Source organism: Lethenteron reissneri, chromosome 36, assembly GCF_015708825.2.
Source record: "Lethenteron reissneri isolate LAM-NWPU_2019-01 chromosome 36, ASM1570882v1, whole genome shotgun sequence".
Taxonomy (NCBI): Eukaryota; Metazoa; Chordata; class Hyperoartia; order Petromyzontiformes; family Petromyzontidae; genus Lethenteron; species Lethenteron reissneri.
The window spans coordinates 13,391,447-13,405,259 of NC_083814.1; the positions used below are offsets into that span (position 1 = coordinate 13,391,447).

Below are 13,813 nucleotides of genomic sequence, written 5' to 3' on the forward strand. Positions count from 1 at the left end.
GTGCTGTGTATGGGACAATCAACACCCGGGGATCGCCTTGCGAATGAGATGTTCGACCCCAAGTGATGATTACCCAGGTGAAATATTTTCATGAATAGAAACAAATACAATTACATAAAAATGAGAAACCACATTCACGTTTCCGAGAGGAGGCAGACAGACAACTGAAACAATTGGAAAAAAATATTCTCTCATTTACAACCCGCCCTTGCACGTCGGTGCTATATCAACATGTTCCCAATGGATGTGGCCTCTCTGTGCGCCCGTGGGTGTAGGTCGCGAGCTGCCTGTGCTCGAGCGGCTACGTTGGAACCTACTGTGACCAGGACTACGACGCCTGCTGGAATAGCCCGTGTTTCTCCAGGGTGACCTGCACGGACCTGCCCGCGCCATCGCTGAACTTCACGTGCGGACCTTGTCCTGTCGGGTACAGCGGCAACGGGAGGTCCTGTCTGGGTAAGCAACATCACGTCGGCCTTGTGACGCGTCCCAGCGGGAGCGCATTCACCGCTTGTTGCAGAGGTTTGCGGCTCGAGCCCCGCGGCCGCCCTGGTTAATACTGCGGTGTGCTTATTAACTATAAAATGCTACATATACCATCTGCTTCACAGTGGATGTTAAAGTTCCCCTGACATAATTCGAAATGAGTATGACATCGTGTGCCAACGTCATGGTCCAAATTTGGCAATTAAAAAAATTACCTGCAAATGACTCAATTTGGATTACACGTAGCAAACGTGGCACCCTACTGGCAGCCAAATGCCTGTTTGCAGGCCAGGTGCTCAGTCACCTTATGCCCACATTGACCGCTACCACTGGGGGTGCCCTTTTGAATGTATGAGATGAGATGTGCTGTGACCCGCTCTGGGTTACCATATCGGCTGAAGTTCTTGGCAAAATAAATGATCTTATTCTCGCTGATGCTGATATAGATTTGCAGATATATCAGATTCATAATAAATTGACACTGACGGTAATAAATAGGTGCAGCATTTTATTTTTAAGGACATCTTCACGTACGAATCATGAAACACTTACACTATGGGGACCTCATTTGCCAGTAAAAATATGATAATTGGTTCTTTACCCTTCTATCTGGCAACAAAACTGACACCTTTTTACAAGGAGTCATGTTTGCATAGACCACAATACCTGCAGTCATAAATACAAACAAAAGACATAACTCTGATAATGTGCACTGTCCTTGAAGTTGATTGGTCCACACCCGAGACAGCTTTCCTTCGAGCCTAGTCTCACTAGGGTTGGACCAGAAGACGCCAAAAGGCGCCTTCTGGTCCAACCCATGTGAGACTAGGCTCGAAGGAAAGCTGTCTCGGGTGTGGACCAATCAACTTCAAGGACAGTGCACATTATCAGAGTTATGTCTTTTGTTTGTATTTATGACTGCAGGTATTGTGGTCTATGCAAACATGACTCCTTGTAAAAAGGTGTCAGTTTTGTTGCCAGATAGAAGGGTAAAGAACCAATTATCATGAAACACTTGTTATGGGGTTGACTTTAAAATCAATGATCGTTGATCTCAATTACGAGTCCAGCAGTTCACGTGCCTTGTGGCCTGGCCTCTGATATCCATGAATGTGCAGGAGTGGTGTTGGATCTTTAAGTGACCGAATGTGACCCCGGGTCTTTTCTCTATGTATTTCGCCAGACATTGATGAGTGCAACGTCACGTCCCCTTGCGGTGGTCATGGAAGCTGCACCAACAGCCCAGGATCCTTCAACTGCATCTGCTTCCCCGGCTACAGAAACCCTCCCACCTGCTTGGACATCGACGAGTGTGCCGAGCAGCCAAACATCTGCAGCAGCAGCCAGCTCTGCGTGAATACACTCGGCAGTTTCAAGTGCAACTGTAAGCTGGGCGTGTCAGGTGAGGCCCTTCGGTGTATTCCAGCGCACGGTACACACTGGCACATCGGACTCCAGCCGTATTCACTCACCCAGCAGATGAGTTTGGTTGAGTTGAATAAATAATAATGGTACACCTCACAAGATATGCTCACATGCTCATAAGAGTGAGGGCATACGCATATGCTTTGTACGTATGTATGTTGAACTTCTTTCGCGCCGTACACAACCAACCATGCTAGTCGGAGATGCTTTAATTCCATCAATCACGACAACCCGCTGATGATTTATGCACCGTTACTGACCATGTGCAGGCCTGTGCCCACAAATGGTTTGATGTGGATCGCACTCCATTGGTACGATGGATATGAAATGAATGAACCAAATGTACTCAGAATTATTTGGTTTGATGTGTTAAAATCACAACCAGGCAGTAACAGACGCAGCTGTTCACTGTGCTGTGACATCACTGTCAGTCACCACTGACTTCAAACCAATCCTTGAGTCGGGTTGACAAGAACCTGGTCACTTTCAACTGAAGTAAAAGCTAGTCACTACCTGCAGTAATGGTTATCCGAACACATCTGTCAGTGTTACTTTTCTCCATATTGGAGTCGTGATTATACCTCGTACGATCACTGTATATGACATTGTGGAACAGGTACGGTACATATTAGGCTCCGGAAGCACTGATGAAGCTCAAAAGCCTGGTTCATCTCTCGTCAGCCGCTACTGTACAAATCGCAGATCTGGCCAAGGTGGAATACTGTTGTCACGTTTGTGATGGAACTCCCTAGTTCCTACCTGACTGTGCTCAATGGAATCCAACATTAATCATCTGGGCAAACCAATGAAGCTGCGCTCATTGATCAACTCCAGCCACTCTCTCACCGCCATTCAGTTGGTTGTCACCCTTTTGTTGCCACGACCACAATCGTTGTTCCCATGAGCGTCACGAATTCATACCTCCTACCCATGTCAAAGGTGCATTCTACCAGTTAGTTTCCTCTCATCCATACTCTATCGTAAATGTTGCATCCTATAGCATTGTAGGACACAACATGTCTTTTCCTCACTTTGCTCGACTTTGGAACTCCCTCCCCATCCTCTTTCCCCCCCTCATGTTCCGAAACCCTTGCTCAATCACAGAAATGTGTTTGTTGTACGTATGTAGATTGGACTTCTTTCGCACCGTGCGTAGCGAACCGTGATTTCTCAACTACTTCTCTGTCATGCAAAACATTAAGACATTGGCCAAATATCCCTATGCAGCACCCACCAAGAAAACAATATTGAGTGGATGTGAGGCGTTCCTGATTACATAGAGCGTTATTTACATTTCATTAAGAAACTTGGCAATACGTGTTTACTGTAATGCAGTGACCCTCGTGTTTATAACAACCGTAATTTTATCTGGAACAGATGGCAGCTGCAGTCTAGTTTGCCCCGACTCGAACTGCCCCGAGAGCTACTGCAATAAACACGGCACGTGCAGCCTCAACACGACCACGTGCAAGCAGCAGTGCGCTTGTGGAGACAGCTACAGGGGAGACAACTGCCAGAACGGCAAGGAGATCTTTCAGGCGAAGTTAAAAGTCACAGGTGAGTCCACAATCTACATCTCCACGGGACACAGACGCCACCGTGACAGCAGCAGCAGCACAGAGCCACGTTTTCTCTTCACTACTAGGCCTGGCAGTCATGCTATTGGTGATTTGGATGATGCTTGAGCTCTTGGAGGCTGTTGCTCCCCCAGTGTGAGTAGTGAGTGAGTATGTATGTTAAACTCCCCCGATGTGAGTGGGTGAGTGAGTCGCTCCCTCGATGTGAGTTGAGTCGCTCCCCATTGTGAGTGAGTCGCTCTTTGCTCCCCCAGTGTGAGTAGTGGGTGAGTATGTATGTTAAACTCTCCCGATGTGAGTGGGTGAGTGAGTCGCTCCCTCGATGTGAGTTGAGTCGCTCCCCATTGTGAGTGAGTGAGTCGCTCTTTGGTATGAATGGGTGAGTCGCTCCCCCAGTGTGAGTGAGTTCGTCCCGCACTTCCGATTTGCACAGTTGGCTACGTACGGTGCAAAAGAAGATTAACATACATACGTGTCACTCCTCTATTGTGCATGGGGTGATGCGTGGGGATGTTTTGTATTTTTTGTGATTTGTGTGTTAGGCGATTTGAGGTGCCACGGTATTTAAGCATCTAATTCATTAATTTCCTTATCGTGAATGGCAATTGATTGAGCAGTTGTATCGGCGGCATCCCTTTGATCTTTAACTGACACTGCCTTGTACACCGCTGTGCGCTGAGCCAAGTGCTGCGGTCAGCAGTAACGAGGGTATTGTGGATGAGCAGTGGATCCGTGCTTGAGTGGTTGTGCTTCTTTGCGTGCAGGATTAAATGCAATCTACCGGCTGAACCTCACCTTTCAGGGCGAGACGTACGACAGCTATTTAACGGACAGCGCCAATCCGGAATACGTGGCGCGCAGAGATAGCTACATCACAACTGTAAGTGGTGGGTCACCAACGTGAGGACGGCCTTCTCTGGAGCTCTCGGACGTGGGGGACTTGTTGGGGCTCGTATGTGGGGGACTTGTTGGGGCTCGTATGTGGGGGACTTGTTGGGGCTCGTATGTGGGGGACTTGTTGGGGCTCGTATGTGGGGGACTTGTTGGGGCTCGTATGTGGGGGACTAGTTGGGGCTCGTATGTGGGGGACTTGTTTGGGCTCGTATGTGGGGGACTTGTTGGGGCTCGTATGTGGGGGACTTGTCGGGGCTCGTATGTGGGGGACTTGTTGGGGCTCGTATGTGGGAGACTTGTTGAGGCTCGTATGTGGGGGACTTGTTGGGCTCGTATGTGGGGGACTTGTTTGGGCTCGTACGTGGGGGACTTGTTGGGGCTCGTATGTGGGGGACTTGTTGGGCTCGTATGTGGGGGACTTGTTGGGGCTCGTATGTGGGGGACTTGTTGGGCTCGTATGTGGGGGACTTGTTTGGGCTCGTACGTGGGGGACTTGTTGGGGCTCGTATGTGGGGGACTTGTTGGGCTCGTATGTGGGGGACTTGTTGGGGCTCGTATGTGGGGGACTTGTTGGGCTCGTATGTGGGGGACTTGTTGGGGCTCGTATGTGGGGGACTTGTTGGGGCTCGTATGCGGGGGACTTGTTGGGGCTCGTATGCGGGGGACTTGTTGGGGCTCGTATGCGGGGGACTTGTTGGGGCTCGTATGTGGGGGACTTGTTGGGGCTCGTATGTGGGGGACTTGTTGGGGCTCGTATGTGGGGGACTTGTTGGGGCTCGTATGTGGGGGACTTGTTGGGGCTCGTATGTGGGGGACTTGTTGGGGCTCGTATGTGGGGGACTTGTTGGGGCTCGTATGCGGGGGACTTGTTGGGGCTCGTATGCGGGGGACTTGTTGGGGCTCGTATGCGGGGGACTTGTTGGGGCTCGTATGCGGGGGACTTGTTGGGGCTCGTATGTGGGGGACTTGTTGGGGCTCGTATGTGGGGGACTTGTTGGGCTCGTATGTGGGGGACTTGTTGGGGCTCGTATGTGGGAGACTTGTTGGGCTCGTATGTGGGGGACTTGTTGGGGCTCGTATGCGGGGGACTTGTTGGGGCTCGTATGCGGGCGACTTGTTGGGGCTCGTATGTGGGGGACTTGTTGGGGCTCGTATGTGGGGGACTTGTCGGGGCTCGTATGTGGGGGACTTGTCGGGGCTCGTATGCGGGGGACTTGTTGGGGCTCGTATGAGGGGGACTTCATGATCGTTTATTCAATGGATAAACTAGTTCTGCATTGGGAAGTTGGAGTTGTCCACGAACGATCTTCTCTTTCTTCTTTCGTGTGGATTAATAACATCGGATTAAAAATGTAATCTTAGATTTGTTATCACTATTGTCAGCGTGACTTCTACTTGACCGTTTGCTGCTGGAATGTGTTGCTAGACTGGAATGTACTACATCCTAAAACAGGCATTTGTTGAGTTAATATATATTTATACGTATATACAATTTAAACAATTTTCTATGTATTTAGCCTATTTCACAGTGTCCCCTTGCTCAAATGAGCTTTAGGGCTTCACTAATTTTAATGTTTATGGAACTAAGGGGTGAAAATGACACATTCCTATGTTATCAGTCTCTCCATACAGTGACTGCTGTAGACTTCGATAAGGTGCTATTTTGTCAGGGTATGTAATTTAACACTTATGGTAATGGTTCACGTGTTGGTCATCTAAGTCATCATGAGGTAAACTGCGTGTTTGTATTGTTCATGTATGCATAAAAATATGCATTTAACACCACAATTGATGCCTCTCTCAACAGGTTAAAGGCAGGCTGTCAAGCGTTTATTTATTCTATGATATCAGCTTGAAAAGATTTCTGTAAGTGACTCGTTACACAAATTTATTTGACAAAATCTGAATACCTGTACTCAAATTAGCATTAAGCAGTGCTCATATGTATTTATAGTCCTGATGGGCGCCACGGTGATGAGATATTGGCTTCCTCGCCTGGTATGCGGGGTCTTGAGTTCGACCCGATCCTGACGCCTGCTCTATATTTGGAGTCTGCACATTCTCTCCGTGGACGCGTGGATCTCCGGGTCCTCCGTTTTTTCCTCCACATTTACAAAACAAGCGTTTCGAGTATTTGGCTGCTATGAATTTCCACGTGATAAACCACTTCGTTGAGCTATGATTTGTGGCCAGGTCGCTTCTGACAAAGATCTACACAGCTCAGTAGAGTTGTAAGGCTCACTGTTGGGGACCAGTGTTGCCCTAAGCCGACACAGCCACTCTTGACCTCCCATTGGATGGGATGGTGGACCTTCATTTTACACGTCCGAATCTTGTGATCTCAAATTCGGGATGTGCTGCACTACCAACAGTATCGTTACTTGGCAAGAGAGGTTGTGTATATACTTGAGCATGATCACACTGTAAGAGTTACTAGTGGCTGGCAGAATGGCTCTTGTGTTGTTGTTGTAGAACCCACAGGAATAAATGTAGTTCAGTACACGGTGTCATCACTACCCCACCAGCTGGCTCACCGGGAGGGCGAGCGACTCACAATCTAAAGATTGCGAGTTCAAATCCTGGTTAGAAGTTAACTTAGACCATCATCCTTCCGGGGTCGATACAATTAGTACCACTTTGTGGGGAAGTCAACAGTGATTATCCGATGGATATACTCGTCGCTGTCATAGGAATGTGAAATATCTACCACGGGCAGAGGACTGTAAACTGCAGTTGAGTACTGCCTTAATGCTTGTTTGAGCATGAACTCACTTTGATTTGTATTTGAGTGGCAACCACATGCTGGAGGTGCATATTCATTTGATGCTATTTCTACATTTAAATACTAAAGCTTTTAACAAGCTAAAGGTTTATACCACAATTGCTATGTGAATCTCTGTATAATACAACGCCTGTAAAGGGATTGTGTGTATTATTCATATCTGCAGTGACCAAGGCAACAAGGTGTTGTTAACAGAGATGACAGCCAAGTACAACTACACCTCCACCAAGGATGTCATAATGTTCTACGACGGCTCGCTCACGCAAACAATAACAAACAGTTTCAACAAAAGAAAGCGATCAACTGACGTCATCTACCTTGATAATCTGGTGGAAGACTTAGTGGGTGAGTTTCATTGGGTGACATCACTTCAGAAGTGTATGTTACTAGAGAGTGAAGTTATTTTATCATTGACCACAACATGAAATTCTGTATTTTTAAGATGTCCAATTTTACTTTTTAAAACCTTTACAATCATGTTCTATCTGAAGCCCTACTCATCATGAGTGCAGCCAACACGTCCCCCTGTATTAACCTGTCCCTCCCTCCTCTACGTTGCCACAGTTCCCAAAGACGTACTCCTCAACTACTACAGCTGCGACACAGAATTGAATGGCTATGTCGTCGTCTTCGACAGCGCACAGGGGGTCATCTGCAAGTCCCCGTGCAACAACACCAACTACTGCAAAAACGGTGGCACCTGCCAGCACCTGGCAGCTGGTGTCCAGTGCACGTGAGTTATGGAATTCAGCATCATCAGCCATAATCAATCCACTGCTGGATGGAGACCTCCCCATTTCTTTGCTGCAATGCAATGATCCATCTGCCCACAAACCGATCTCATCGCTCCATATCCTCGGTAGACGTCTTCTCAGACGCGCGTCCATTCGGATTAGAATTTGCGATGGAATTGTGCACATTTTAAGTAAATACGTTGTTGAATGCTGGGCTGAAGGTTCATAATGCAAAGTATCCAGCAAAATCGAGCACAATAGATGGTAATGCAGATGCATTTCTGGCACTTATTGAATTGAGCTAGATAATAGGGATCCATAATAGAGGTTTGGGGGTTAGATCATGTAAATATATAAATGTGTCGTTAAACTCGCCACCACCCGACACAGCCAATTAGTAAGATTTGTCACGTAAACAGAACATGCCAAATCGTTACTAGTAAAGCACACGTGTGTGTTGGTGAGCAAAGCCACAACATTTATAATCTGAGGACGATGTTTTGCCAGTAATTACAACTAGCTTCATCATGCGCCAGCTAGATTTGTAGAGAAATCCTCCTGTTTCGTTCCTTAAAAAGAGGGGTAGATGTGATGACAACACTTATGAGCAGCTTCTTGCGCGAATTGGGGGGAGGGATCAATGAATGCATATACATGACTATCGGTATCCAATGCCAATAAGGTAATTTGTATGGGAATCAACGTAAATTATGCATGCGCATTACGCAAATCCATTGCTCTTGTACTTCCTGTCAATTGTGTGCACTATTGTTCAATGATAATCCCTATTGAAGTATGGTGACCTGTTTAGGCATGCATTTAAACAATGTACTACTTGATGATTCGCTTCCAAGCAGCACCAAGCCTGTAGCTATCTGAACGGTTAAAATTATTTTTATTTCTCTCAATTTCGATAGATTCTCTAATTAGCCATGGCCAGTAGTAACTAGTTTTGCACAGAACTTCAACATTATCAAAATCAATTGAACGTCCTTGTTGGCACGCGTGTTCTGCCTCTGCCGATAGTTGTATTTGGGAGTATTTAATATTTATTTGGTGTTCTTTTAGTCTCGTGCTGATCATTCGTTCTGACTGCCCAACATAGCATTGCCACACGTGCAATGAATCCAGTACACACCTCCTGTTGATAGCTTTGGTAATACATCTTTTTACCAGATATTATTTTCTGTATTTTGTGTACGGTGCCAAATCTGACTCGGATGTTTTGTTTTTCCAAACATCTGGCTAGTTTATCAGTTACTCCCGCAATGTACAGTATTTTAATATATATAGATATTGGTCGCGAAATCCTACGTATTAAATTAAGCAACACCGTTGATTTGTTGTTGTGTTCCTTTGACAGATGTCCTGCAAACTTCAACGGGCAGTTTTGTGAGAATGATGTGACTGGAGTGAGCCGTGGAGTGTTCTTTGGCGTGCTGTTTGGGGTCCTGGGAGGATTGCTGCTGCTGCTGCTGGGGCTGCTGGCCTTCTGTCTCTACAAGAAGAAGAATAGCTCACCCTTTGATGACAAGTAAGAACCCACACACATTTTCCACTGAATATGCACCGTCTTTATCAAGTCTACAGGGTACATGGGCATATACACTCATCCACGAGCATAGTTTTACTGTCAGATTTAATGATGGAAATACGAATGCATGTTACACAGATTATTTTCTGATGAAATCGGTGGCATTCGTTCCTAAGATATGCATTAAATAGTTAAATTTGCTTGAAAAATAGGTGCAGTTGAAATTTCAAATGATGTGATTATTTTGCTTTTTATCTTCATTCCAGACACAGCATCCTGCGATCTTCGTCAAGAGGAAGCTATATACCCTGTAAGTATTACTCTAATTCACAACACATGTAGCTCACATGTTTTCCTGATTTCTACTCCGTGTGTTGCAATTACATTTCGCGTCATTATCATGTTGTGCACTGGTCATTTAAAACTACTCCTTAAGTTTAATTTGGAAAAATCCTTTCTAGGGCTGTCATCAATGAACGAATCAACTCTGCAAGAAAATGTACCGGGCATTACTCTTAAAGGCTTGAAAACCAAACTCGATAACATCGATATAAGCTCCAAGGTAAGGCACATTCACACACAGACAAAAGAATCTGCAGGAGGATTACTTGTTCAATGCAGATGTGGATGTTGAAATGTAGGGTCCAATAAAAGGCTTTCTGTTGAAGGCCTCCAGTCAACCTTTGCTCAGTGGAAAGTCTCCTCTGCTGCCCCATAGTCTGGATCTCCCTTCGCCCCCAGACGTCCTTGCTGTTGACTTCCTGCCCTTGTTCAAGTCCGGGCTCAAAACCTCTCTGTCTATAAACGAGTGCCTCTTTCACTCTTAAAATAAATGCATATTTATTCTTGCTGTGCAGTCTTGTAATACAGTTGCATTTAGGTTTTGTATGAATCTAAATTAAATTGTAACTGTGTTGTATTTCACATCACTGTGTGATATATCGTTAGCAATATTTGTGTCCAGGTATAAGCACACAAAACAAAATATTAATGTTGCCACTTGGTCTTCACATACAGCCTAAGTCAAACCTCTTGGCCACTATGTCTTGTTATCATTTTATGGTTTCCTCACACTGCAATGTGGTCTGAAAGTAGCATCTTGCCATTACAAAAGTATAGGCAGACAGCACTTTGCTCGACCCTGTGGAACGCCTATTCGTTATAGCACACTTTATCCTGGAGAACATTTTGACTCACAAAAATAAAATGAAATAATCTCAAAAGCTCTTATGAGTGAGAACGAGAAAATATGCCCCTCCCCCCCTCTTATACGCTCAGCCAATGAGAGCGACTTGCGCTCTGATGCAATCAGACCCCAGCCCCCGTGATTCGATTATAACGATTCGTATTCACAAGATCACATTGAAAAAAACTATTTTGTCTGGTCAGGTGAGAACTGACAAGACTGGGATAGTCTCTGGCTCCACCTAAAAGCAGCTCCCCCACCACTGCCTTGTAGGACAAGTAAAGTAGAGTGCACATGCCTCAATTAAGTCCTCATATATTGCTCATACGAAAGAAATAACACCGTTGGGAATGCATCGCGAAATATATGCAATTATATGACTTCTGTTAGTGCTGATTCCATGAGCGTTTCTTGAATGCTAAGCGAGATCATGCCTGTAAGATGTTTGTACATTTTCCTTGTCCAGTTAAACCAAGAACTCATTAACTAGCAAACAGTTGTGTCTTCAATATTATGTTATGTTATTATTATGTTTGTTTACCCAGGAAATCCTCACTGAGCCTCAACACTCTTTTTCGGGAGGGTACTGCTAAGTTTGCGCAGTCGGGGGCGATGTCGCTGCTGTGTGTAATCCCAATTAAGTAACAACGGTATTGGGGATTTTCTTTTAATCTGTCCAATGCGCTATCTAATATCTGGTTTGTATGTGGAGCAGTTTCAAGTTTGCACGTGAAAAACTACGCTTTGTTCATTGAAGATGCAAAAATAACAGAAATTGATCTCACTAATTGCTCTGCCCTGTGCATATTTTTCCATGACCAGATTTTTACCAAGCGCCCGACCATTGTGCACCCCAAGCCAATGGACCAGGATTCAATGAGCAGTCAATGAGGAGACGGTTTCCCCGTGGTGACGGCGGATGACAATGACTCTCAAGCCAAATCAAGACTGTGACATAATCCCTGAAACGTGACGACGCACGGCGAGGTCCCCGAGGGCCCGCCCAACTTGAGCAACGCCGTCACATTCCCATCGTCCCATAAACACCGCGAATACAGTTCTACAAATATTTTAAATAGAAAAATACATTCTTCAAAACTGGAAAAATTCCTTATAAACCGATGCAAGTGAATGTAAACTTTCATTTTTACTATAAACTAAATTTCTTTCATGGTTATATCGCATATATCTATAACATTGATATTATAAGCCAATAATATATTTTAGATACATATATTTCTGTATTGGAGTGCATAGATGACGAAGTGAGAGTTTACCTGGCTTTGGTGGTTTAAACTCCGATTGCGGCAACATTTTTGATAGTGCTGAAGGGAATCTGTAAAAGTACTGCTTTTGCTGACACCCTGAATGTTAAAGTGGTCTGGGACATTATTTTCCAGATTTTGTCACTGTTACGGCCAAAACTAAAAACTTGAATTTTTCAGATTTTTCTTGTAAAATTAGTCACTTTGTTGGGTTTTTATCATTTAGGGCACTTCCATTGTGATATAGAAGCGTCCTCCAGTTTACCACACTGCCACAACGCTGACGTTTACTTTAGTTTTTAATTATCAGGGGAATCTCGTGGGTATCTGTAATTTTTTGAACTTTGTAAGAGATATTTTATTGACAGGCAATAGGCTGCACCCAAAACATTAATTATATGGAATCTATGCCATCGCTGAAGGGAGTAATGTAAATGTTCACGTGAACAACACTGAGTAGCAACAAAATACTATTTGCACATTATTTTCCAAGCTAAAACTTTTATCCATTGCACAATGTTTACACACACCAAATCAAATATTTCTTTAATATATTGAAATAAAATATATAAAAAAATGTAATGTATGTTAAATTAAGCACAAGTTACAAATAAAATTAATATAAAATAAACTGTTGTGGTGGATCGTATTGACAATACAATATGGGTATTGATGGCACATCAAAGACCGTTGCCAATGCTTTGAGAATTAATCACAGCATGTACAAGCAGAAGTGTATTTCCATACATGTGTAGTGACACAGCGCCGATTGCTGTCCAGCAGCGGCAACTGCGGTGACCTCATAGGGAGGCCCCTGGGACCCTCTGGTGGGTTCGAGAAGGGAGGCGCGGCTAGGGCAGAGCCAAGCGGCGCCGAGGGGAATAAAAGCAGCGGAGTGCGAGAGCTCCGGGCTGCCGGTTCCCGGGAGTGGACTCGTCTCGTCTCGTCGCCGCTTTCGTAGCTGCCGCCTTCGCCCGATCATTGCACAGCCGGACAGTGGTTGGCTGTCTCGGTCGACGCCGTCGGTGCAACGCGGTTAGGGTCGTGTCTAGGCCTGGCTGTACGGCAGCGTGGTCGAGAGAGAGGAGGCTGGAGTTGGTGTGGACGGTGCCTCCTGCAACTACCTCGTCTGAGTGTGTGCACCAGACACCACATGCACACACATGCCGGGAGGAAGGAGGACACTACACGTGCCACATTGACTCGATGCGTACATTCTTAGTGTACTGGATGTCCATAAAGGTCCTACCCATGAAAGTACTACAGGGATCTGTGAGCTCAATCGGTGTTCATATTCCTTCTCTGCAGTGTGAACATTTTCTCGTTTGTTAAGCCTCTACAGTCTACACCCCACGTGTTTGCCAATGCATTGGCGACACGTATCGAGATGTGAGAGTCCCAGGTGTTCCCAGCATCGCAGGTGTTTACAATGCCTCTGCAGTTTGAGATCACGCAAGCTATTTGTTATCCTTTTTTTGCAAACACGTTTTCTTTCACTGAGCCCCCCACTCACACACACACACGTGTCGTCGTGCGCCGAGTTGCGGTGTTCTCACTCTAGGCTGCAGGTGGCGCTAATAGCACAGCGCAGAGCTACCACAGTGGCATTACGGTACAGGCTGATCCACATGTCTTGTGACCACCATTAAATTATCTAAAACGTAATACTGTATATTTAAAGTAATGTTTATTTAAAACAAATGAATATGCGAAGGAAAACAGGGGTCAATTCATTGGGGGTCACAAGACATTTGCACCACAATGGACTTGCAATCCAGAGGACGCCGGTTCGATTCCTTCTCCCGGCGTGGCAGTCAAAATGATGGGGATAGTTTCTCAAATCTCTCTGCTGCTGCCTCTTCTACGGTGGCCACACGCCGTGGCCACCGTAGAAGAGGAGGCCAAATCCCCTCGAAAATTTGCTCGAGCG

At 45.6% G+C, this 13,813-nt stretch overlaps 1 protein-coding gene across 1 annotated transcript in view; it reads left to right on the top strand.

Moving 5' to 3' along the window:
- The window catches only part of LOC133351194 (mucin-like protein), a 31,371-nt gene extending 18,874 nt beyond the window's left edge, over positions 1-12,497 (top strand). Inside the window, exons 21-31 of the mRNA XM_061566221.1 lie at positions 276-456; positions 1,670-1,888; positions 3,289-3,468; positions 4,253-4,368; positions 6,190-6,248; positions 7,331-7,509; positions 7,729-7,897; positions 9,262-9,432; positions 9,699-9,742; positions 9,894-9,994; positions 11,441-12,497. Coding sequence (XP_061422205.1) covers positions 276-456; positions 1,670-1,888; positions 3,289-3,468; positions 4,253-4,368; positions 6,190-6,248; positions 7,331-7,509; positions 7,729-7,897; positions 9,262-9,432; positions 9,699-9,742; positions 9,894-9,994; positions 11,441-11,509 — 1,488 coding nt within the window. The 3' untranslated portion in view covers positions 11,510-12,497. The remainder of the gene's footprint in view (positions 1-275; positions 457-1,669; positions 1,889-3,288; positions 3,469-4,252; positions 4,369-6,189; positions 6,249-7,330; positions 7,510-7,728; positions 7,898-9,261; positions 9,433-9,698; positions 9,743-9,893; positions 9,995-11,440) is intronic.
- The last annotated feature ends 1,316 nt before the right edge of the window (positions 12,498-13,813 follow it).